At 42.8% G+C, this 26,582-nt stretch overlaps 1 protein-coding gene across 3 annotated transcripts in view; it reads right to left on the minus strand.

Moving 5' to 3' along the window:
- Positions 1-26,582, minus strand: part of SIM1 (SIM bHLH transcription factor 1) — a 70,413-nt gene that overhangs the window by 35,847 nt on the left and 7,984 nt on the right. Inside the window, exons 3-9 of one of the 3 annotated variants that reach the window (XM_040474256.1) lie at positions 23,475-23,557; positions 19,955-20,044; positions 19,338-19,446; positions 19,108-19,193; positions 18,247-18,446; positions 17,945-18,051; positions 17,136-17,283 (exon numbers count right to left, since the gene is read on the minus strand). In XM_040474256.1, the coding sequence (XP_040330190.1) occupies positions 17,136-17,283; positions 17,945-18,051; positions 18,247-18,446; positions 19,108-19,193; positions 19,338-19,446; positions 19,955-20,044; positions 23,475-23,557 (823 nt within the window). The remainder of the gene's footprint in view (positions 1-17,135; positions 17,284-17,944; positions 18,052-18,246; positions 18,447-19,107; positions 19,194-19,337; positions 19,447-19,954; positions 20,045-23,474; positions 23,558-26,582) is intronic. The other 2 variants (XM_040474257.1, XM_040474258.1) reach the window with 2 other exon arrangements.

Raw genomic sequence — 26,582 nt, forward strand, 5'->3', positions numbered from 1 at the left:
TAACACACCTAAGTTCCTGTCGCACAGTGTGAATGGTGTATTTGACAACAATCTCCTTAATACCTTCTCTTTTGATAGTCTCTACTTACTGTCTAGCACCATATCTTATAGAGAATAGATTCTCACTTGCAAGTGATTAACAAAATAATTCTCACTGCAATAAATTTTTATTCATCTCAAATACAAATGACCAAAAATTCAAAAAACTAGCAAACCTCTCTACATAAATAAGAAAAAAATACCTACTAAGTAAGCAAGTTTATGGGAGGGATTCTTAAATTCCCAGATTATAATTAATAATGATCATTCTGATATTCTGTGAGATCCTAAATTAAAGAAACAAATCATGTTATTGTTTTAGTGTTATATTAATATGTTATTGTTTTAGTGTTATGTATATTAATAAAATGCACTTATTTTTTGTAAAGTTACAATTCAGGCATGGCATATGGGATTCTTAAACAAACTGGAATACTAAATTAATTTTATCCTCAACCATTTATTTGAAACTGTTGCAACTGTATTGAAAGAGCGAGGAGGAATAGTGCTTTAAACCCCCAGAGAAAGAACTTCTACAAAGCGATAATAAATACAGTATCTCTGAAATAGAAAAATATAAAAAGGATGTAAACAATGCACAAATTGCTGAGAAACAATTTTTAAAGGTTTAGCCTCACTAGTAATAACCTATACAAATTAAGGTTTCTTTTTTAAAATTTTTTTTTTCAACGTTTATTTATTTTTGGGACAGAGAGAGACAGAGCATGAACGGGGGAGGGGCAGAGAGAGAGGGAGACACAGAATCGGAAACAGGCTCCAGGCTCTGAGCCATCAGCCCAGAGCCTGACGCGGGGCTCGAACTCACGGACCGCGAGATCGTGACCTGGTTGAAGTCGGACGCTTAACCGACTGCGCCACCCAGGCGCCCCTACAAATTAAGGTTTCTATCAGATTCTTTTTGTCACTTTTGTCTTTCAAATCAACAAAGATTTTATTTTAATGACAAAAAAATCTCAATGAAGACAAGTTGAAATAAATGGGCATTCTTACATACCAATGATAAGAGAGTAAACTAGCAGTGTTTATCAAGAGTCTTAAGAATGTTCATTCCTTAAATCCAGTAATTCCACTTCTAGGAATAGATCTAATGAAAATAATCAGAGATAAGTATCAAAAGTCTATACACAAGGGTACTTAGCATAATTTCTTACATTTAATTGTAAGTAAGCAAATAAAAACCAACAATAGAACCATTACTTAATTATGGTGTACCCATGTGATAAAATATTAGGTAATCATTAACTTTTTTTACTCTAGTGATGTGAAAAACACTAGTGATAAAATGAAAAATGATCTCTTTAAATTAATATGTACTGTATATGCATATACATGTAGTGGGAGGCAAAAAATTAAAATGTCAATAGTGAATATCTGGAAAATAGATTAAACATGTTCTTTATCTTCTCTTTATACCTCTGTATATTGTTAATTTTTTCTATAATAAACATGTATGACTTTTATAATCAGAAAAATATTTCTTGAAAAAGAAACTCTAATTGGAGCAAAATTCAGGTATTCTCACCTCCAACTGAAATGGCTCCCAGTTTCTCTGCCTTGTGTTTTCAGGGTGTCTTCTCTATGAATATTATTAAACTACAGAGGAGAGAACACCACTAAATTTCTTTTCCCATAGGTTCAACTTCTCATGAACACCATTTATAATTTTTAAATGTCCAAATGTCCATATGCTCTCTTGGTGCCTATATATTTCACTTACTTTCTAATCTATTTTCCACCCTTCCTACCTTACAGAATTATCTGTCTCTGAAGGCTTTCATGTGAACTATGTGACTTTGTTTCCTTCTTTGAATAATATAACTTAAATTATTACTTACAATTGAAAACAAAGAGTCTTGCCATGTAGTTTCTAACAACGGCTTAGTTTCCTGCGAGTTATAGATGACGTATTTGTCACTGTTTAAATGGAGTAACCCTACTTTCGGGACTGCATCTTTTGTTCTGAAAAACTTATTTTCTTATGCTCCAAAATTCATTCTATATCTATAGCTACTAAATTTTAGGTGTATTTGTAAATCCCACAGATCTAGGTTCCAAATGCTACTGATCTTATAGCTTTTTTGTTTCTTATTTTCTTGAGGTTGGTGAGGTGGGGGGTGGTTAGGGAGGTGTCGGTCTTTAAAAGTTAGATCTGAACAAATCAATGCAGAATGTGCTGCCTCTTTCACCAAAGGCATAAATTTTTAAAATGCCAGTCTCCTTTTCCACAGTCAAGACTGCTAATTCAATGCACTTCTGGGGGGGGGGGGGGGGAAAAAGGCAAAAAAAAAAAAAAATTCATACATGCTATTCTGGCCTCTCTTTTCCTTCTCACCTCCCCACCCTCTGTGTCCATCCCCCTAATCTTCACTGTCATTTCATTAAACTGCTGTTTTTCAAATATATGTTCCCCTTAGAATTCTTTAAATACCTAAGGTAGATAAGTGATGGGGGAACCCATTATCTAACACCTTATATTTGGTTAAGGTTCTGTTTTCACAGGAGTAGCTTTCTCACTCAGTTCTTTAGACCCATACAAAACTGATTCCTAAACCCTAAAACTAGCCACTGGCAGAGAAGGTAAGAAGAACACACCTCCTATTCTCAACTGCTTACAAACTCCTGGAACAGAAAAAATACTTGTCATCACAAACAAATAATCTCCCCACAACACTGGGAAATTTGCATTCTGTACTCAAGACCAAAGTGTCCCCAAAACTCTCCCACATACAGTGGGGAGACCCCGCAAGGCCACACCTCATGGCACCTTTGAGAGCTCTGCCCTTTTCTACACAACACAAAGGCACTGGCATTCCTGCAGATAATAGAAAAGTAGAACCTCAGGCTTTGAACTCTCTAGGAAAAAACACAGCAAAAATGATGGCATGGCACGATGTTTTCAAAGGCACAAATCTCCATTTGTTTAACTTAAATATTTTAAAATATGTCCTATAGCATTTATTCTTGATTAAACCTCTTCTAGATAGTTAATCATTAATGGTTTCTTTACAGTTACTGTGCAAACAGTTCATTCATACCTATGACATATCAAATCTCACAGACGTGTTCTTTAATTGGATTCATTTATTTCTAATCTCCCTAAGCCCTTACTACTGTAATGCTTGACTAAATATACATTAAACTCCATTATTTAAATGGCTAAAATAAATTTGAGATGTATTTTATGAATAAAAATTCACAATTCAACAGACATTCTGCTATTATTATTATTATTATTATTATTTGTTTTGCTATTGAGGCATTATTTAAAATTGTCTGGTAGATAAGTTGTGTTTCAACAACTTTAAACATTTTAAAATAAGTTGTGATTTATCATTAGAGATTTTGGATTGCCCACCAAAATGCCAAAATTTTCATTGCCTTCATATTTGGAGTCAGAGAGCTTGTATAATACTACACAGAATATATAGTTATCAGTAGAGTTCATTACCAAAGATACAATAGGCAGCTGCCTGAATTTATGACTTGTGGCTTGAGAGGTTTCCTTGGTCCCCACAAAGATGTCTCAAGAATGGTCTACTGGTTTATGCTTAAAATCTACTGCTAGATATTTATTTCTTAGGCTTTAGCCAGATGGCTCAGAAAAGGTTAACGGAGTAAGCCTCATCCTTATTTTTCATTGATTCAGTTTTTTCAGCTCCTTTCCCTAGAGCCATGGTTCTCAAACTTCAACGTGGCTTAGAAGCCCCTGAAGAGTTTGTTAAAATGCAGCTTGCTGGGCCCCACCCCTTAGAAGTTCTCATTTGTAATTCTAGGGTACAGACCACAATTTGCATTTTCAACAAGCTCCTGGGGGTTGCTGATGCTGCCAGTCAAGGGGCCATACTTTGAAAACCAGAGCAGTTGTTATTCTGGATAAGAAAAACTAAAGCTATCAGGTGAAAGGGTACCATAGACAAGATGGATTGCCATTGAAAAGGGAGGGGATGTTCCAAAGACAAACTTCACACTTTCCCCAGGGTACAGCCTTACTGCATATCTCACCAAACTACTCGCATGCTGATCCCTGTTCACTTCCTTTCAGTCTCTTTGGGGACACTGCCTGTTCCCGCAGATCCCATAACACTGGAGAGCTACAGGGCTTAGTCTACAGGCTGCATCTCAGTTATTGCTCACTCTCAAGGGATCTCATGCACTCTGCTGGCTTTAAATTTCATATTGATGACCCCCAATCTCCAGCCCAGACCTCCCCACTCCATGACACCCAGATTTAATTACCTGCCTGACATTTCCACTCAAATGAATGACAGGCATCTCAAACTAAATATCCCCACACACAACCCTTGATTGTTGCTCCTGCCTATGAATCTGCTCCTTCCCACCATTCACCCAAATTACTCAGGCTAAAAACTCAGATGCTGTCCTTGACTCCTCATTTTTTCACAGCTCATATCCAATCCATCTGCAAACTCCAGCTGTCTGCCCTCAACACATCCTGAATCTGACCCTTCATCCCTACCTCTGTCTTTAAGCCATCATCTTCCCTCACCTAGGCTATTGTAATCACTTTCTAACTGGTCTCCCTGCCTCTACCCTCTACCCTTCCCAAAGCCTATTTTCCACCCCATCCAGATGACCATTTCATAGCTTAAAGCAGTTCATGCCATGCCTCTGCTCAAAACTCCAGTGACTTCCCAAAGCCTTCAAGACCCAGCATGGTCTGACCCTGCCTATTCTAGCATCAGCTTCTTGTGCTCTCCTTCACCCCTTCTCTCTGCTGCAGTGACAGTGACCTTCTTGTTCATCAACTTACTTACCAAGCTGGTTTCTACCTCGGGGCTTTTGCATTTGCTCCCCACTGCTGAGAATGCTCTTCTTGTAGGTCTCAGCATGGCTGCCTCCCTCCCTTCATTCAGGAGACTTCAGAGAGGCCCTCCCTGACCACTCCCATCTCTTTGTCCTGCTTGATTTCTTCCTTTCAGTTCCTGACATTGTATGACATATTTATTTGTTTATAAGTAATGTCTATTTCCTCGCACTAAAATTTACCCTCCATGAGAGTAGGGACCTTGTCTGTCTTGGTAACACCATTAACCCTCCTATAGACTCTGGCACCCAGTGGGCACTGGGGAAATACTCTCTGGGTGAATGCAAAAACCATCCCATTTGCTGAAGAGAGGACTACACTCTACAACATCTCTTACTATCCTCTTAAGTATAGCAACAGAAATTAAGCTAATTCTAATGATAGAGATTTGTTTATAATGGAGGTCCTATTGAGTCCATTGGGAAGAGACACAAATAGAAAAGAGATTATAATGTAAAACACCATGTAGCGTATCTAAATATTCCCCCCCGATTTTCAATTATCCCTCACAATAAAATGCTACCCTGCATTTTGTTATTTCTTTACTCTAATTGGAGGAATGAAACAGACATGCACTCTGCCCTCTGCTTTGTGGGCTTCATCCGTCCAGCATTCCTGAGCTGGGACCCTGCAGGATTCCATTACCCAAATCCAGTACAACACATGCTTCACTTTGCCAGGCCTATAGTAAGATTTCAACAGCTAATAGAAATGCTATGACTTTCAACACTATTAGTCTCTTAACAGCTTATAAAAATTAAAATGAAAAACCCTGTGTTGCATTTGGTTAGTTTTTTGGGGGGGAAAAAGCTGCTCTTTTCCCATCGTATATTTGGACACCAATGTCAATTAATGGTAGTGTTGAAAGAAGTACATCTCATGGGTTCTTACCTTCAGCCACCAGAACACATTATAGTCATCACAAGTGCAAAGAGTAAAATGAATGACTGAGGAGCAGCAGCAAGCCATAACCCCTAAAAATGCTCGGAACCAGGGATTCTATTTTTGTAATGGTTCTCAGTGGGAGGAGGCAAGAGACAGCACATTCTCAGATTGCATTACCAGAGAATGTTGCTATTCTCAGAGAGATGTAAAAAAGTGGCAAGGGACTTGGGTTTAAAAGTACAAACATAGAGAGAATCCCACCTTAATGGGTACCATTATGACATCCAGTTCAATATAATGAGGCTATTTCCACGATCTGGCCAGCAGCCCATGTTAGCACGGCTTTACTGATGTGGATACAACAAATTCTGTTTGAACAAGAAATCCCCAGGAAAAAGAGAGAGAGTGAGAGAGAGAGAGAGAGATCCTTTCACAAGCTCTAGCCATTTAGCAATCAATCAAAGGAGAAATACCCTTCCAGTAAAGACAGCAATGTCCATTTGAATCCTGGTAATATATTAGACGTTCCAAATAAAATAGTGTTCCATGGGTAATACTTACGGATTGCTGTTTTGCGAAAATATCATAACTGTTGATGCTGAAACTGGTGAGGGGGACATGGTGTTGGGCCCAAGGGGTTAAGCATGTTGCATGGCAGCTGACTGGGTTCTGAGCACACCCAAACTGTGAAGCAATTGGGTCACTTTGTGGAGACCCCATATTGAAGTCTTGTAGCAAACTATCCATAGACTTTTGCAAAATCTCTTCAAAATGTCCCATTACTTCCCAAATATTAGGTGGAATCACAGGAAATCACCACTATCGAACTGCTTTAATGCACAGAAATGGCAATTACATACGACTCACCCTAGTACAATGTTACCAACTTACAGACAGCAGGCCAAAGAGGAAATCAGGTGGGCTTGGGAGTCCTGTCTCTGGTTTGGCATGACTACTCATTAGCTGTGTTATATTGGCTAAATGACTTGGCTTCTTGGAGCCTCTGGCACAAAATAGCAGTCTTTCAAATGTGAGTGAATCTTACTCCCTGACCTTTCTAAATATGGCAGCAAACAGAGCACCTTCCCACCACCCCCCCTTCACTTGCAGCTGACAGTCACCTCCCCGTCTCTCCAGGGCAGGGCAACAATGCCGTGAGATTACCCTTTACAAGAGAAAAGTTTAAAATATTACAAAAACCTAAAAATCACTAGAAACATTTTTTTAAAGAGAATAAATGTACAAAGACTATTTGACTCTAGTGTGATTCTTCCATTTAAAACTAAGATTCCAAATCCTATTAGAAGTCAACCCCACAAAAAAACTCCATTCAAAGCAGAGCAAAACGCAGCTCAATATCATTCCAACAGGACAAAAATCACCTTGGCACACACAGCTGCTCTCTCTGGCTGACCTAATGAGATGCAGAGGCTCCACCCAGGGAAACAGCGATTTTGTAAGAGTTAAGATGGACTCCTTGGTCTGCAGCCAGTTTCTCTGCTGCCAGTCTGGATCCCCCTCACGCCCCCACCCCCAGACACACACACACACACACACACACACACACACACACACACACTCGCACAGCCCTCCCCAGCAGCTCTGCTCCTCTTACTGTCTCCACTCCCTCCCCACCATCTAACCACAGGGAATCTGAGCACACCTGCAAGCTTTTTCTCCAGGGTTGACCTGAACAGTGCCAAGGCACTCTGGGCCTGCTTCTTTCTAGTTGTGAATGGAAACACTCCCCTCCAGGAAAGAACCTGTCATCAGCAAGCCCATAGGGAGGTCAAGCTGGGGTAGAGGTTGTCCTTGCACTTATTTCCTTTTCCTGCAGACGCTGTCTCATTCATTCTGATATCTCCAGAACCTGGCACAGTGCCTGACACCTAATAGGTGCTCAAGAAAACATTTATGACTGCCTCAAGGCCTACTAGTCCTAATCATTGGAAGTAGGATCTAACAATCCTTTCCAGATGTACCAGAATGATTGCTGATTTCTCATTCTTGGGCATCCCTCTGCCTTCCTAAGACTCATGCTTTCCCTCCTTCAGCCTCACAGACATTTATTTTGTTTATTGGAAATTAAATAAGAACTTATTTGATCTAATTTCACTGCAATAATTTCACCCTAATAATTCACATTTACTTGGTGTTACTTTGTGTCAGGCACAGGGCCAAGAATCTATCTCATTTAATGATTACAACAACTCTATGAAATAGATATTATTATTACACATTACACATTTTACAGATTAAAAAACAGTGAGGCAACAAAGTTAAGCAATTTATCCATAGCCACAGAGATAGCCAGTAGCAGCCCAGGAATCTGAATAGGCAATACACCCATAGCCCAAGTCTTAACTAACATGCTATGATGTATAATAAAGTAGTGATATTTCATTTCATATCTCATTTTACAAGTACCTTGTAATGCATTCCTCTGGTTATCAGGGTTTGAAACATCTAGCTAAAAAGTCTAGGGATTAGACTGCATCATATTCTAAGAGCAGTAGGATAATGATATCAAACACAGCACTGAGGAGGCCTTCTGGCCCTGCAAACCTAGAACCTAAGAGCCAGGTTCTTTGCACCCCCATCTCCTCCAATCTATTGATGTTCCTTATGTGTACCTTAAATTTGCTTTCTAAAAACCATTTTGAAATACAACCATTATACATGTGGCAACACTGTGTATTCATTTCAATAACATTCTACATTCCATTCAGAATACTGACATCCTCAAAACTTTAAAAACTGTGTTCTATGCTTAGATGCTAATATATGTATATGTGTACATGTATATATTATATATGTATATATTATATGTATGTATATGTATATATTATATATGTATACATGTGTGTATGTATATATAAATATATATAAACATATATATAGTCATATATATAAACATATGTGTGTATATATATATATATATATATATATATATATATATATAAAACTAAGGCTAGGTGAACATGTTCAAAATATATACCAGTACTAATCTGAGAAAGGTAAGAGGCTTAGAGAAAATAGTTTCCATTCATGATGAAACACATTCAGTTCCAACAAAAAAGTTCAGGGTATAAAGGTAAAAGAAGGAAAGAAAACCCAGCTCATATGAGAACAGTGAGACAAGCACTGCTGAATCTAATTTGAAGAGGAAACTAATTGTGTTATGTTATTTTCTCATGAAGAAAACAACAATGAGACAAATGAGTATATGTCACGGTTCCATCTCAAAAGACCTTACTTCTGCTTCCAACCCTTAAATTCTCCCCCTTCCCTAGTAGCTCCACCATTCAAGCTTCTTTGAATTCTGTGCTCGCAACAAATAGCCCAAGTGCACCATATCAGTTTGAACTGAGCTAATCTGAGTTCTTAAATATTTAGTTCCAACTAAATTGTAAACTACTCGAGAGATGCAAAGACCTCTGCTTCATGTATTCATGCAATAAATAACTGCCGTTTGCCATACTCTCTGAAACACTGTTGATTCAGCCACACCTAGTACACACAGAGTAAAGGGGAATAGACTGCACACCATCAAAAATGTCAGTGTTGCATGTTTTATTCACTTTAAGTTATAATTACTGACATTGGGAAAGTTGACAAAACACTGGTTCCAACTAAATTAACTTTAGAAATTGGATAAAAGCTTGGTTTCTTAGAACTTTCTTTTTCCCTGTAAAGCACCATGTACAGCACCTTCCATTTTGCCTGGGACAAATAAGGTACTCAATAAGTATTGGCTTCCTTTCCTCCTAGCACAAAGCACAACTACCTGTAGGGTACACAGTGAGAGCAGTGAAAAATAGGGCGACTTAACCAAACTAGAAACAGCCACCCACAAAGAGCACAATGCTTGGAGAAATGTGTGGAACTGGAGGGGGGAGAAGGTAAATACTTAAATTTGTGGATTTGAAGATTTAGCAATTCAAGTTAAAAATGGAACCACTCCTCTCTTTTCAAAGTATTTCGGGTGACATCACATAATTATCAAGAGCTAATAACAACAGTTATTTTGAGTATCTGCTGTCTGCCGCACTCTGTGCTATATATACATTATCTCATATAATCCTCCTCAGTCCTTAAAAGGTGGGTTCAAATATCTTGATTGCACAGATGGGAAAACAGAGGCTCACAGGAATACAGCTATGCTCAAAATCCCATAGCTATTATGCAGTAAAACGTATTCAAACCCAGAGTTCTCTAACGCCAAAGCCCATACCTTGCTCCTTCAGGTTGCTTCAAATGATACTGTAGGTTTTCATAAAAACAAAATCACAATCCTACTTCAATATAGCCTCTCAGAGTAAAAGTCACAGATGGTACACAGATGGCCCAGACTCAGCCAGGCCCTATAAAAGTAAGTTCCCTTCTCATCCCCCTTAGCCCTGCCATCACCATAGACCACCTTTCTCACCCTTGCCAGCTCCCTGGACCTCAGAATGCCTAAGACAGGGGAAAGGAACTGGGGAAGTTACTCCTTCAGACAAGACAGACTGTGAAATTCCTCTACTGACAGGTACTCAGGCATTTCCAGGTGTCACCTAAACTCCAACCAATCCTTTTTGCCTGACAGCTTAGGCACAGGTACAGCCCTTCAACCCAGATGAAATTTCTATCACTACCTGCTCATCTGGAGAGATGTCACAAGCCAGTGGGAACAGAGAACAGAGAGGGAAGCCCTGGATAAGTGCAGCCTTTTACTAAATTATCAATATATGCATAATCCTCCCCATCCACACACATATCCACACCTTGAACCAAACCTAGCAGTGCTCACAATGCAAATAGATGAAGTCAGAAGATGAAAACATATTTTTCTGAAGTTCAGGTAAAGCTTCACTTGAATTTGTCCATTCACAGTAACATGTATATCCCCACCTCCAATGAGGGAATGATCACGTTTTTCTATGAAATGACTCAAAGATCAGAACTCTTTCCCTTGCAACAGCCAAAGAAGAGTGGTCAGGATCATCACTGAGCACATACCATGTGGTCTCCACCTAAGAACATTTTAAAAAAGAGGTCCTGTGACTCAGTTGCCCTCAGCACAACAACAAAGAAAGGTGCGGAGGCCAGAGAGGCCTGGGGAGATGGAAGCAGCCAGGTAGCAGGATTGTCAAAGGGCCAGAGGATGACACACCTGACCAGAGCATGCTGGGAGGCCCTTCATCCCTAGCATCCCCCACCAACAGAATCCCCAGTGGACAACATTTCCTGCCATTGTCCCTCAAACACAGAATACCATCTAGGAAATAGCCCACTGCCATGAAAGGTAATTTGTGTCCCAGCTGATAAAAAGGATGACCTAGCTTGCCAACCCATTGTAGGGTACACAATGAGAGCAGAAATTTGTTTTAACACATTTGTTCAACAAAAACATAAAATATTAAATCTGGTTGGAGAAATGAAATAATTAGTAATAGCAATAATGTATCTATGAAATCTAAAGGTAAGCAACTCAGGGAAAACTAAAATGTTTGCAGGCCACATTTTTTCTTACAAAATGAAAATGTTCTTAGTGAGACTTAAGGAAAAAAAAAGATATATTCTTAATTGAATGTTCTTGAGAAGACAGTGTTGCTAGTTTTAAACCACCAAATGGTCAATATCTGTTTTGTGAAGATATTTGTGAAGCAGCAACAAAGAGGCAGCTTTTTAATCTTCCATAATGAGACCAGACGAAAGCCTATCCAGAAGTTGGGTGGGCTGAATACTACAGGCCTTACCCATTTAAATCCATCCCTCTTTCCCTGACTCCCACCCCAATACAGAGGAACCTAGGATACAGTAGGAGTCAAGATCCCAGGCTTTAATCCTGGCTTCCCCACTTACTTAGCATATCTGATGTCAGTTTCCTCACCTGGAAAATCCCTGCCCGAACCCTGTACAGAGCTGTCAAAGGAGCAAACTATGTAATGAAAGTGACAGCACTTTGAAAAAAATATTTAGCATTTGTAATGATGCTGTATTTAGCATTTGTAATAGTAAAACAAAATTTGAACATAAACAATGAATTCAAAACTAAATACAGAATATCTTGATTAAAAAATTACAATAAGTAAAAAGGATATGAAATCCTTTTATATGTATTACATAAGCGAGTACTAGTATTACTATGTACTACAAAACAGACTAAATACCCCAGATCTTTCTTTTTATTTTTATTTTTATTTTTTTTTAATTTTTTTTTTCAACGTTTATTTATTTTTTTGGGACAGAGAGAGACAGAGCATGAACAGGGGAGGGGCAGAGAGAGAGGGAGACACAGAATCGGAAACAGGCTCCAGGCTCTGAGCCATCAGCCCAGAGCCCGACGCGGGGCTCGAACTCACGGACCGCGAGATCGTGACCTGGCTGAAGTCGGACGCTTAACCGACTGCGCCACCCAGGCGCCCCCCCAGATCTTTCTTTTAATAAAGTGTTTTGGTAGTTGTAAAATCACTATTAATTACTATTAATAGCTTCAGTTGTTATAAATTACCATTCATACAAATGTGTCTTCAATTCATCTCTATAATGATTCAGTTACTTAAAAGATCACTTGAAAAGGACAATTGGGGCTTCAACGTTCAATATTATTATAATAAAGATTAAACACAATTAAGGATCAAATCTAATTTACGGGTATACATTAGCGCATGATTATTATTTTTAATGATCAAAAAATTAAATCTATGCAACAAGTGTAACACAGATCCAAGGCATGAGAATAAAATCATTTTATATTTTGCCATAGCTTGCTAAGTCAAAAGGCACTTCATTTGACATTATTTATACTATGAAAGAATGCTTTTGCTAATCAGAAAAATAAAACCTATTTTTATAACTACACATATAATTGGTCAAGTTTTTAAAAAGCGTTTTCTAAAATTTCCTGGTAGTACTAACAATAATATCACTGGGGCTTTAAATTAATAAAAAAAATACTTTTAAATTTAAATGTCAAATTAACTCAGCACTATTAATATACTTTAAAGAGCATGCTAATATGAGCATATTTTAATGTTTGCTGCTATGTGATAAGGGTACATCTGACTTTACATTCATAGAATATGTTAAGACTTAAAAACTCTTTTTAATTGTGGGAAATACAATGGTTTCATACAAAGAAAAACAAAAATTATAGGACCTGCAATAATTATAATACAAAGACCCCTTTGTTTTCTTTCACACGAAGGAAGTATGTCTCCTTTGGCATTTGGCCCAAACTTTCAAATTCAAAGGATTATTTAGTAGATAGTAAGTGTTACATAAACCACTAATGCAAATTGTCTTTTTTTTTTTGTTGTTCTGCTCTTTGTAACACAGACATAGAAATTTTAATGTAGAGAATCCCTTCTATGTGTTCAGTGAATCACTCTCAAACAGCATGTGAGATTTTGCACCAAAAGAATGTTCCATCCTAAACTTGGGAAATAAGCAGAGAAGCCATCTTTCCAAAAAAAAAAAATGGTTGAAGATATTAAATCTGTCTGATTCCAAAGTTACCAAATCACTCTCAAGATCTCTCTTTTACTTTCCAGAAAAAATAACAGAATTTTATTAGCTTACAATTCTCATTAGAAGTCTAGGTTAAAATACGCTAACTTTTACAACTATATCCCACAGATGTCCGCTCACAAATATCATCAGTCAACCTAACTAAGGTCATATATCAGTGAGCTCTTGATGAATGTTGGTGACAGATTGTTTTTAATGGTGTCAGTAAACTAGATCTCATGTATACTTTTGCAACCTTCTACACACAATAATTTTGAACCCTTTAAATGTGCCATCATAAATATGCAGTGGCTACATAGGAGAACATTATTTAGGGTGAAGTCTGATGATGTCTGTAGCTTACTCTGAAATAATTCAGTGGAGAAAAACATGTACATACAAATACACATACATGTAGGTAGAAAGAGACAGAACAAATATGGCTTCTGTTATAGATGATGTGTACACGGATATTCATTGTAGTATTCTTTCAGCCTTCTATATATTTGAAAAATTAATGTTTTTAAATATTTTAAAATGAGATGTTTATACTTCATTGGTTTATTCTTAAAAGTAGATTTTATAAGTTTTATTTATATAACATACTAAGTTTAAAAACATAAAAAGAATCAAGACTCTTTTCTAGAAATTACTTTTCATAGTTTATTGGGTGTTCCACATTTTCAATTTTCCTCGCGTTAAGTACTAATGTTTTCCATCTGAACTGGCTATGAATAATAAATACTACTAGTTAAACAAACTCAAGAAAATATGATTTCAAGACAATTACTCAGTTTTTACACAGTATTCCTTGTACTGTCCATACTTTTCTGGAATTTCCCCCAACATTCACTGTTACCAGACACTACCTCCATCCATCTATACTCCTGAAAATAATCAGGGAGCAGGGCCTGTCATACTTAACAAATATTTCGAAGCCTGTGGGCACTCAAGATTTGTAAGAATTTTTTTTTTTTTAATGTGGAACGTAAAGCTAACAGGTTATGTCTTACAGAAAATCATGAACTGGTTAGTCTTGGTTTGAAAGGAGTTTTTTTGTTTGTTTGGGTTTTGTTTTTATGTTTTTGAGTTTTCATGAAAAGCTATATAAGCTTTGGGAACCTCAAGCACCCAGAGAAAAGGTAAGAGAATTTCAAAAATTTAATCATAGTCTCTTCTTCTCCTCTCTAGATTTTTCAGAATGCCAACATTTTGTATGATGGTCATACAAAGGCTGGTAAAAGAATCACCCGCCTCTAAATCCTTATATTTGCAGTTGTAGGTGCTTATTAGAACAAGGTTACCAAAGATTTATATTCATCATCGCTTTTGTCAGAAAATGATGACCAGTATTTCTAGGCATATTTTAACTTCAACAATAAATTTATCATCAGGAAATTTGAAAAATGATTCTTACGAATGTAGCTTCCATCAATATACCTTCATTTAACCAACGCTTATTTAAAATTCTCTCTGCTTCCATGATATGAAAATCTTTTCAAAATGTATGCTATTAAAATGTCTAAATTTGGAAAACATCTGGCCTGTCAAATTATTTGGGGGGCTTGTGGTTTTAAGTACATTGTTTGAGGTGGCATATTTGGAAAGAATTCACTTATCATTCTCAGGCTTCATAGAGAACTAGCCTTGAAAACAAATGTATGTGGTAGTTCACTGCTACCATAGAGAATCAATAGCCATCTATTTAATTTGCTAAGACAATGTAAATTAGTAACTTCCAGCCAGATGTGTGATATACACATCAAACAAACTGCAACCTGTTCATTATGAAAATCCTGTCAACACACACAGAGCCACTTGATGGCATTTCATCTAAGGCAGTTTCCACATTTGCAGCTATAAAAATCGTCCTAAGAATTTTTATACAAAGAATTGAAGTTGAGACTCATAAAAGGGTAATCAATTTCAGCTTTTTGTCTTGTGTGCTTCTGTTTGTTTATTTCTATTTTCATTCAGAGGTATAAAACATTTAGAAAAATATGAGCCATGCTATTTTTCCTTCTGTAAATCACTTATCCTCATTACATCTTTTTAATCTTATGTAAAGTTGGTAGCCTAATCCTGCAGCTCTAAAGAAGTGTGTGAAGTGAAGAAGGACATGGCCAACAGCAGAAGAAAAGTACACTTATCCACCGGAAAACAAAACAGAATATTCCAAAATGACTCCAAACATAAATTAAGCTTACCCATTGGGAGGTCTAACTTGCATTCTGATCATTTGTATGGGTCTGTGTGACTATATACCCTGCTGTTTGATAAAAAATGATTACTAACCACAGGCACCCACCAGAGAACAGAGTGTATGTATAATGCCTGTGATGTCTCAGACATACAAAGCGCCTTCTTAAAGAATGTCCGTTTCCTCTCCGTGGTAAGCAGACATAATTTTTCACTCTTTAATACTTCTGCTTCACAGAGTGGCTTATTTTATGAAGTATGCTTTGCCATTTTCTCTTACGTTTATTTTAATAATACAAAAAACTGCATTCATAAAATAGATGGTTTTGTTTCATGATACCCAAAATACTTGTATCTTTTCTGCTCTGTATTAAAATCCACAGCTTTCTTGCTATTACAAAAACCTAATAGTGTTTATTTTAATACCATTTATTGAATGAAAGGAATAAAAAAGATTCCTCTTAATAACCAGCTATTATTCTTGAATATTGAATCCTCATCTAAACCAAATTCATTTTTCCAAGTCTATTGAATTAAATTTTCTTATTAAACAGGGCACAGAGTAAATAGTCTTATTGCCAAGCATAATATTTTCAAGCACTACATTTTTAATTTGGCAATTTAAAACAACGTGGAATGAATCTAGTCCTCATGGCCTGTAGGATAGTCTGATTCCAAATAGTACCCCCTTAACCAATTTCCTAATGTGAAAATAGCATTTCTACTAAGTGCCGGGCGTGTCAATGCTTCCAAAGTAAATAACCCCTGAGGTCCCCTAAAATCACAAGAATTTCAGCGACTACCAAAAAAAAAAAAAAAAAAAAAAAAGGCAACCGTGCACACAAAAGAGTTCTTCATAAAGGCTTCAAACCACGGCAATTCAAACATTATACAGAAGGCGCTTTCTTCACCAGCCGCACACCAGGCCACGTGATCAGCCTGCAGTGCCACACCGAGGGCCACTGACGATTATTGTTTCTAGAAATAAAGCTCAAACGCGGCCGCTGCGGCCGCCCGGCCGGCTGTAGGTGACACTGCCAGGCCGGCTCCTCCCACGCGACGCGGTCACACAACGCGCGAGGCCTGGGCGCCGGCGAAGACTTGCAGCCTTGGGTCGGGTCCCTTGGCTTTCTGGAGGTTACAGTCAAACCCTCCTGGTCACTTAAACCCTCTTTGTGGTTCAGCCTAAGAATCACTCTCTCAGAACTCGTAACTTTGATTGGAGACTCTGGTTAAAATTAAGAACTTCAAACCCAGATTTGAAAAAGTGAAACAGATGTCCTTTTTGTTAACCATAAATGGCTCCGTACGTCCTACCCTTTCCTCTTTCTCTCTCTTTCTCTCTCTCTCTCTCTCTTTTCTTTCTGCCACATTAAGTTTTATTTAATGCAGAGTTCGCTTAAAAGGTTAAAAGAGAGAGCAGAAAGCAAATGTAGACTGTGGGTGGAAAAACTCCTAAATCTTTTCCTAGAATGTAACGAGGGAAGCCTCTTCATAAAGATGAAAGTGCTCAAGCTGCAGTCTCCCAGCACAGAGTGCACTGGGGGAGGGGGGGGGCAGAAGCGGTATCCCAGGGGGCCCCAGCCTTGCCTAACCAGCAGTGCCCACCGCCCGCGCCCTCTCGGAGACCAGGGTTGCCTAGCGTGGGCGAAGGTCCCAGACTTGCACTCACGTGAGGACATAGTTGACGCTGACGATACAGTGTGGCCTGGACGAGCGGCTGTTGTGGACGATGGTCGCATAGCTCTGCACCCATACCCAGCCACCGTGCTTTGCCAGGAACCTGTAGTACTTGGTGGTCACCTGCCCCTTCACCAGCACTGATGGAAAGACAGAAGGCAGCTGGTGGTGAAGGAGCCGGCTCCTGAGCCCGCCCAAACACAAACCCTGGCGGTGGGAGTGCAGGTCCCCCATGGGCCCTAATGACTGCCCCCAGGCAGGAGGGAGAGACAAACGGTAGGTTCCCAAATGGATTGTCTCTCCCCTGAATTTGCATCGAGTTCTCTCGCCCCTGGAGATTAGCAAAGGGGTGGGGGACACTTAAAATTGGATTCCTCCGCTCAATTTTCTAAGGAAGGTACCGTCTGGGCAGCTGAACTCCGAGGCTCATATTCCCTGTTTCTGGAAATTAAGCTAAAAAAAAAAAAAAAAGCTGAAGCAGGTCTGTGCATATGAGCCAAATGGCCGGCCTAGCCTCAGTTATCGTTCCCATGTTCAGTGAGGCTTGCAGAGGGTGGGAGGTGGGGAGCATAAAACCCCTCCTGGGGGAATTTCCCCAGAAACTCAGAAACTCTCCCTGCGGATATTAAGGAAACAAGGTGGGGCTCAGTGTTGGAGCAGCCACAGGGAAGGGCGTCACCTACCACCACCACCCGGCTACCAGGGCTCCTCCCCGACCGCTTACTGTGGACGTAAATCACGCCCTTTCCCCTCCCCAGGCCGCGCGAGGGACGTCCTGTGCCGGGAAGAGTGGCGCCTTACGCAGGTGGTGGGCGCAGCGCAGGTGGAAGGTGTCACAGCCGTGCACGTGGTGGTACAACGTCTTCTCAATTAGGTCCTGAGGTTCGTACCCCGTCAGCTCCGCCACTCTGGGGAGAGCAATCCTCGAGGGATGAGCGCAGGATGCGGGGATGCCCCCCACCCCACACGGTCCTCTCAGGCTGGGTGCCCGCCCTCACTTCACCTCATCTGCAAAATGGGCTCAGAAGGTCGAGGAAGAGCTCTCGGTCACCGAGCAGGGCCATCCTCCTGCTAGGGTGATCCTTTCCCACCTGACCACCCACCTGGAGTCCAGGAAGATGAGCTTCATGTCCAGGCTGGCGCGGAACATGAACATGTTGCTGTGCAGCTTGATCTCCGTGACGGCACTGGGAGGCAGCGAGTGGCCCACAGCCACCAGGCCCACGTTCTGGTAGCAGCCATCGAAGGGGGACATGTCCAAGCTGTATTGGCGGATCTTCAGGTAGCCGCTGCAGTGAATGACCTGCAGAGGAGGATGAAGGGGTGAGACTCAGCCACCGCCAGGAAACATCCCAAAAAGGTGGGTAAGCGATTGAAACATTTTGTGACTCCCTTGAGCCACAAACCGCCCTGCGGGCCACGCCCCTGCACTGAGTTGTCCAAAGTTATTGGTGTTCCAAAGTGTCTCAAGGAATGTCTATCCTGCCACACTGAACTCACCTGGGAGCTTGTAAAAATACAGAGGCATGGGCCTTGCCATCATTAACTCATCAAAATTGCCCATGGGGCCCTGGAACCTGAATTGGAGCTAAAGCTCTGGTTCTTAACCCCTCTGGGGGTTGGAATCTGATGCTGTGAGTAAACTCTAAGAATCCGCCAAAATTACCGACCATTTCAGACGTTTTACACAGCCCTAAGGTCCATTATGAGCCCCAGATTAAGAGTCCCTGCAGCCCAGCAGTATCCCAGATAGTGAAACCAAGTCTTAAAACTTAGTAGTCCCCAAGTGTTCAGGAAGTTCAACAACTCTTGAGGTGCTCCCAGGCAGACAGAGCTTTGATGCCTGCAGAGGACGCCCTCGGGGCAGTCAGGGACTCAGAAATGTCCCTCCCACGCCCTCGAGTTCCTCTGGTTCTGCTACTTTCCCCCACACGCTGCTAGGATCATCCCTCTCAGCCACACACCTTGTAGCCACCGCAGGTGAGGCCCGCGTTCCTCTTGGCCAAGACGCACTTCATTCTGAGGAAGAAGGAGCGCTCGATCTCGTATTCTGGGAGAGAGGGGAGGAGGGAGGCGAAGGATGTGAGACGGCTGGTGTGACTCCAGGTCCCACCTTGGCTAATTGGGGAAAAGCCAGAAGCAAATGGCGGTGGCAGCGAGGGACCCAAGTAGTGCAGGCGAGCAACTGCCTTACCCTGGACGAAGTGAGAGTGGTAGGGTTGATGAGCTGTAAGCACCGCGGTCATCTCGTCGTGGTCGGCTGGGTGGATGTATTCATAAATGCTGTTCCCAGTCAGCTCTACCTGTAAAGAGGGGGGTATCACCTTCTCCAACCCTTGTGGGGCTGGAAGATTGGACCAGGCTGTCTACAGGCCTGTGAGGACAGGAGCCAGAACTTTAGAGTCAGCCCTGAGTATTAATTCCAGTTCTGCTGCTGGCTACTTACTGCAGTCTAAGCTAGGTTTCCTCATCTATGAGAGGAAATAATAATATAATAGTAATTATAATGGTAGTAGGAACAGTCGTAGTTTCCCGGCAATGTTCTGGTAAAAACATCAGGCATTGGTATGTAACTACCATCCATGGTGTTTGACTTATGGTAGACTCCAAAAGACAGCATTGTTTGGGCTCAGGGTGGAAGCCAAAGGATAAGGGAAGTAGAGGAAAAGAGAGAAGCAGACCTGCCAGCTGAGATATTTCCAGTCCCAGAAATGCACATACAAAAGCTTTGGGGAACCACCACCCCCTTACCTCTGGCCTCCAGCTCTGGCTGTAAGCATTGAAGGCTGGAGGTGTGGACCACTCACCTACCTGAGAAAGACCCAGGTGGACTGAGGCTGTCTCTGAGATGTACATGATCTTCCCATCTGGGGCCACCACAAAGATGAAGCCATCCAGGGTCTGGGGAGATAGAAACAGAGTTGAATGGAGAGCCCTCTGTGGGAAGAAACTGGGGTAGGGGGCAGAAGTCAGAGGTGTTCAGCCAGAAGAACAGAGACATGGAGTAGAGAGAAGCAGACAGGAAATAGGGCATAGAAAATATGCCACAAGAGCCCCTCTTTTGTTCATTCCAAATATGTAAGCATCTGGGACATGCAGCACACTGGGAGACACCCAGAGAAAGTGGTGGGCAAGGGTACTGCCCTCCAAGACTCATGACCCACTGAAATGGACAATACAGACATATATCTGTAGCATACACACACAAATATAGGGGGCAGAGGATCACAGCCCATTATAAGAGGTAGGTTAAGTTCTTGGGCTGATGGTCCCTGAAAGAAAGAATAGTTTCCTGAGTCGGTCTTGGAGGACTCCATAGTGGTGGCATCCTATAATGGAAAGAGTACCTGCAGGGTTTAGGAAAGGGGCACTGAGCCATATGGAAGTGCTGGTAGTCTGAAAAGTTTTTAGACAGAAGGCAGCTGGCCAATAGCTCCAGAAAGAATCTGGGAGAGGCAGGGTTAGGAAATGAAAATTTTCTGGGTAGCAACTACAGAGTAGTTCCATAGTGTGTAGATGTGTGTGTTTCACTGATGCATCAAACTGACAGGCTTTCCATGAAAGAAAATCTTAGACTTTCACTGTCGCTTTATCTCTGTGAATGAGGCTTCAGTCCAGGCAGTGGAGACATAAGGATGAGTCAGATCCTGCTCTCAAGTTGCTGGAAGTCCAGCGGCAGAGACTGGCTAAAGACAGATATAATGACCGCAGAGCTGAGTGGACAGTGCTGTGGGGGCCCAGAGGCCTGGAGGAGAATCAGAGGCCTCAGAGGACCGGTTTGAGCAGAACATTGAAGAGGAAGCTTGAACTGGAGATGGGAGGAAAGGAATCCTAGGCAGAAGGAATGACGTGGCAAAGGCAGGGACTGGTGGGGGGTAGGGTACATCTGGTGTACTCAGGCTCAATGAATTTGGTGTGCCAAAGATAGGCTGAGAAAGTACACTGATGCTGGGTTTTTGGAGAGTTTGAGATATCAATCAGAAGAATTCAGAGATGCTCCTATAGGCATCAGGGTTCCAGCAGTTTCTAAGCAAAGCAATATCATGTTTAAATGTGTGTGTGTCTGTGTGTGTGTGTGTGTGAGTTGTTTTTTGTTTTGTTTTGTTTTGTTTTGTTTTTCAGTGGTAGAATGTGAACAATGACCTACAGGAGGAAAAAGTGGGATGAAGAGATCAGAGATGGTTGAGCCTAAACTTGGGTGGTCACAGGGTGATGAGGAAGAGGGAGAGTTTAAGTCAAAGATGGTTCTAGCTGTGGAGTTTATGGTGGCAGAGAGAGAAGCTGAGAGTGACTTCAAGGTCATTGAGTAGAGGGTAAGAGCATTAGCCAAGACTGAAAATTTAGGGAAGCGTTGTGAGTTTTTGTAGGAGTGGAAGTCTGGAGGAGGGAGGTAATTAATTCTTGTCTTGGAGATGCTAAACTTCAGGTATATGCAGATTTCCAGTTGGCAGTAGGAAATAAGTCTGAAGCTTCAGAAGGGTGTCTAGACTGGAGAAACCAGCTGGAGTCATGCAAATGTAGGAATGAAGTTGAGGTTGTGGTGTTGGCCCAGATCACCCATGAGGCCCTGAAGCTGTGAGAGGAGAAACAGAGGTGGAACCTTGGAGGAATACCAACATTTACAGCCAGACAGCAGTAGGCAAAACAGAGGAGCAAGTAGAGAAGGAGAAGAATCCAGGAAGTTGCGCTACTTTAGAAACTGAAGGAGAGAGGGTGAATGTCAAGTAAGCAGTGCCACCCTGTCAGGTATTTACCCAAATGTCACCTTCTCAGTGAAGTCCTCTGCAACGTCCCCATTTTAAGTGGCACTACTCACAGTCCCCACCCTCCCCCTTCTTATTTGTCTCCATAGCACCTACACCACCTGTTATACTATGTAATGTACCTATGTGGGTTTGCAAGGCTGCTCTCCTTAGAATGTGAACTCCATGGGGGCAAGGCTTTCTGTCTGGCACACAGTTGGCCCTACTATATTTGTGCAATGAACAAAGCCAGGTAGGATAAGAGATGCGCATCTTATGCTGGATATCAAAATGTGGTGGAGCCTGTACAGAGCACAACAGTTAGGAGAGATGCCAGACGGCAGTGGTGTGGAAGTGAGGGCAGCAGGGTGAATGATGGAAATTGAGAGGGTAATGAAATTCTTCCAGAAGTTTGGGATGAAGAAGAGGAAGAAGACTGGGCAAGAGCCAGAAGGAGAGAAAGATTGTTTGGGTTTTGTTCTCTTGTTTATATGGATGAGGAAAGTCAGCTGGGAGTATGGAAAGATTGGGGGCAGGGAGAGCATTGCTGAGAGACAACTGATGAAAAGTGTCCCTGAGAAAGGAAAGTGATGATGCCTTTCTATTTGAATTCAGATGTATGAAGACCAGGCCTATGAGGGAATGCTTACACAGGCCTTTCTTTGCTCTGTGACACTAAAATCTCTTTGGCTTCAGGCACTGAGGGAGGGACAAGGTAGCCATGGGACAGGGAAGGCCACAGCACTTCTGCCATGGGATGCTGGTCCTGTCTGGCCCAGGAGGAAGAATTAACTCAGATTCCCCCGCCATGCTGCTTAGGTTTGAGGCTGCCACAAGAGGATCTGGGGGGGGGGGGTCGGACAAGGATAATAATAAGGGGGTGGAAGGTGGGAGACAAGTGTCAAGCCTAAAAATGCCACCGGGAGTTTTGCTATTTTAAATATTTGCTATGCGACTTAAGCGGGCAACGGGCAATTTAAAACGGGGCGCACTGCAAACAACGCGGTAATGGGTGCCTCCGCCCTGGGTAAACTCATTACCTGGGGAGGTGTTATGTGTGTACGCGAGGGTCTGTGCACGCGCTGGGCTGGGCTGGCCTGGGGTGAGAGCTCATAGAGAGACAGGGGAGATCCCGCGAACTACAGGGAGAAGATGAAAAGAGCTGCACACGCAGCTGGCTCTGGAATGTGTGCGCTTAAAGCACTGATGGGCATTTCTACTAGATTCCCGTTATTCCTGTGTAAATCCTTCATTTCTGGCTGTTTTGCAGCCGGGCCCGGCGCGCTTCGGTTCTCTCAACCGAATGGTGTCAAATGGCGCCCCCTCCCTCGAGACGGCCGTCCTGATTTGGGGCCTTGCCGGACTCCCCTCTAAAGCCAACGTGCCAGTTCACCTTGCCTCCCTCTCCGCCTCGAGAGGCGCCATCTGCACCCAACGAGGTTAAGAGCTCAGCGTTTTAATTTTCAAGGGGCTGTAGGGGCTGCGAGAAGGCTACGTCTGGGCCTGATCCTATTTTCCTAAGAAACAAGAAGCCCAGCGCGGGGCCAGGCACCTGAGCCCTCGAAGCTTATGTGCCGCCGCGCGGGTACCTGGAGCAGATGGGAGCCCAGTTCTCTGCCTACGTTGTCCAGGGGGCTGGTGCGACTCGAGTGGCCCCACGCCTCGCCGAGCCCTGTGGAGACACAGAGACACCCTTTAGCGATGGGACTCCGACCTGGCTAGCAGTTTGAGACTAGTGCCGCGGTTATGGCACGCACGCAAGTTCGCGCGCACCACTGGAGTTCCGGGCACCACTACTGCCTAGGATGCGAGCCTGTGAATTTCGGCCCCTCCCTCTCTGCTTTTAAAAGGACTGCGTAGAGGTCAGACTCCCTCTCGGGGGGCGGGTGAGAGCTTCTCAGGGAGGGCAGAGCCCTGGCTGAGCACCCCTCTTGGCGGTACCTCAAGTGGCGGGGTTTGAGGACGGCCTGTGTGTGCCTTGCAAAGGCCGAAGGCACCCGAACGGTAACTTTTGCGAAAGTTCACCACTGTGCTTAGAGAGGGGAGGGACTATTTCTCCCCCAAAGCTTCATTATCTGCCTTATCACGAGGCCGAGGATATCCACGCCTCCAGCGAATGCCGCGGCGAATACCTGAGGCTGTGAACTGAGTCCAGCTGGTCCTTGGGCTTTCTTTCTCTTTGGCTGCGGGGCTCTCCAGCCAGTTACCTCCCCTAGGCCTCTGCCTTTAATCCCCTTCGGAGAAATCCGTTTGCTTGTGGATGGCTTCCAGCACCTACATCCCTGAGCAATGCTTATTCCTCTGCTTCCTCCCCACTACCCCTAGTCTTACACACCCTACCTAACCTCGCCCCTCAAAACAAAACAAAACGAAACAAAAACAAAACAGTGTAGGCTTTTTTTTTTTTTTGAAGTTTACTTTCAGGTGCGAACACCATCTTGGCAATATTTTCGTTTCCTTTTGGATATAGAGAACCGTTCAGTTTCTCTAGTCTCCACGTATCTTCTATTAACAAAAGTATCATCTATTAACAAAGACAGCCCCTTCCTCTCCTCGATGTTACCACGTCGAGATCTTTCCAGGCTTTGCCAGAAATTTCTCCTAGTGATGCCTAAAAAAGAAAATTCTCTGGAAAAAAAAAAAACCTTTTAAAATAATATTCTCTGGATACCCGTAGCTGATTAAAAAAAAAAACAAAAAACTAAAAGGGAGTCTGCTATAGTACATGTTTGCAGAAAGAAAAAAATAATAAGGCAGAAGAAACTTGAGGAAGAGGTTGTACTACCCATAACTACTTACAGGTAATATTTTTTAAAAGTGTTGCTGCTGAAATTAATTTAACCAGGTAAACTCTTTTACACCATTAAACAAGGTTTAACATAACAAAGGGGGTGTGATTTACTGATTTACTGCTTTAAAGTACGAATCACTATGAAGTACACAATGACAAACACGCTCGCATTGTAATATGGGGGTGAGGGCGGATCTTTCAGAATAAAACATGGAGTTGGACTCTTAAAATGTGTTGGCCAGGAGCTGCTTCCAAAGCAAGCGATCAAAACCCTGGTAACGAGTAACCATGAGCGCCCCTTAAGCTCGAATCGGGTCTTTCTGGATGTTTGCACATCTAAATAAATCTAACGATTTCCCCACCGCTCTGCAAACACTGATGCTCCCCGCCCGCGGCTGCAACTCCTCTCCCTCCCTCGCCTCTAGTCAATCCCCCCTGCCTCTTTTAGCCCGCCCTAGCCTCCCTCCCTGGAGTGACTCCACTGCCCTAATCGCTTTGGTCCTTCTGGATTGTTCGGGAGGGCCTCCGACACAGCCACCTGTACACACCCCTTCGCCTTGTCACCTTCCCTTCGCTCCTCGGGTCTCGGCCAAGCTATCCTCCTCCGGGTTTCGGGCACCGCGCGGTCGGTCATTTTTTCATTGCAGCTCACACATACCCACCCAGAAGTGGCGGGGGTGGGGGGATTGGTTTGGTTGGGGAGAGCCAAACCGGGGAAGGGGGATAGGATCCTGCTGGGAGAGCTAGGGACGCGGGTGGCGCTGGCCCGTGGACACCCGGCCCGGCCGAGGCCTGAAAGGGCCAAGCTTTGCGGGGGCGGAGGGCCGGGGCGCTCCCGCCCGCTAGGAGCTGGCCGAGGCCTCCTTGCATCCGGAATCTTGTCTTCCAGAAGGGTGCGAAGCCTGCGCTTGGGGCCAACAAATGCCCTTATTCTAAAATTATGAAGTCCTCCCAAATCGGCTGGAAACAGCCCGGGACCGGCCTTCCGACCCGAATCATCTGACAGTCCCCGAGCTGGGCTCGGGGTTAAGTATTGGTTCCGAACCCCCAGCGCCAGCCTCGGCTGTTTGTTGTCTCAGGTTGCGGCCTCATTAGTATGCGCCTACCGGGGAAAAATAAGACTTCCCAGTAGGTTAATAAACAGCCGGCCTGGCGCAGGTTACTAAGGGCCGCCCTCGCCCTCTCCTGCCCCCACCCCCACACCTTTTAAGGAACCTTTTGCTTTCACGGAGCACTGCCTTCTCTACGTTCTCTGTTGAAATCTCCGTCACACGGTTTTGTCTGGGTTAATGTTTTATAAGGCACTGGCTGCCTTCGTCTACCTGCCAGGCTTTCCTGACCTAATCCTAGGGCTGAGCTCGCCCTTCAGCCTGTCCAGGACACCTTCTGTAGCCCCGGTCAAGGGTTCCGCCTCCCGAAAATCCTGGAGTGGGCCAGAGACCCCTCTCCCCGGAACCGTCACCTCCGGCCTGCGGTGACGCGCTCCCGCGCCCAATTTCAGTTGGCGACGGGGGTAAGCTGAGATTTCGTTTCTGCACTTGACCTACCGCAGAAAATTCACAAATCCTTTGATTGTCTGTTTAAAATGAGGAGGAAACCAGCTCCCTTTGCGGCAGGATTACAGTGGGAACAAGATCTAAAGATTCTCTTGTAATTCGGTGAGGCCGAGGGAACGGGGTTTTGCAAAGGAGAAAAGGAGCTCTGTGAGGGAGGCGATAACTAAATCGGGTTTTAGACAAAAGGATTTTCCCCAGCTAAAGTGGCCGAAGACAAAGGAAAACATAATCTATTTTGGAAGATTTCCAAGATATGCCACATTAACCTTAGCAGATAAATTTTGCTTCTCCCCACCCCCCCATTCCCTTAAAGTCTGGTTTATCATATTTACATAAGTAGCATTAGAAGG

The sequence above is a fragment of the Herpailurus yagouaroundi genome, unplaced genomic scaffold (genome assembly GCF_014898765.1).
Source record: "Herpailurus yagouaroundi ecotype Mexico unplaced genomic scaffold, PumYag 139, whole genome shotgun sequence".
Lineage (NCBI taxonomy): Eukaryota > Metazoa > Chordata > Mammalia > Carnivora > Felidae > Herpailurus > Herpailurus yagouaroundi.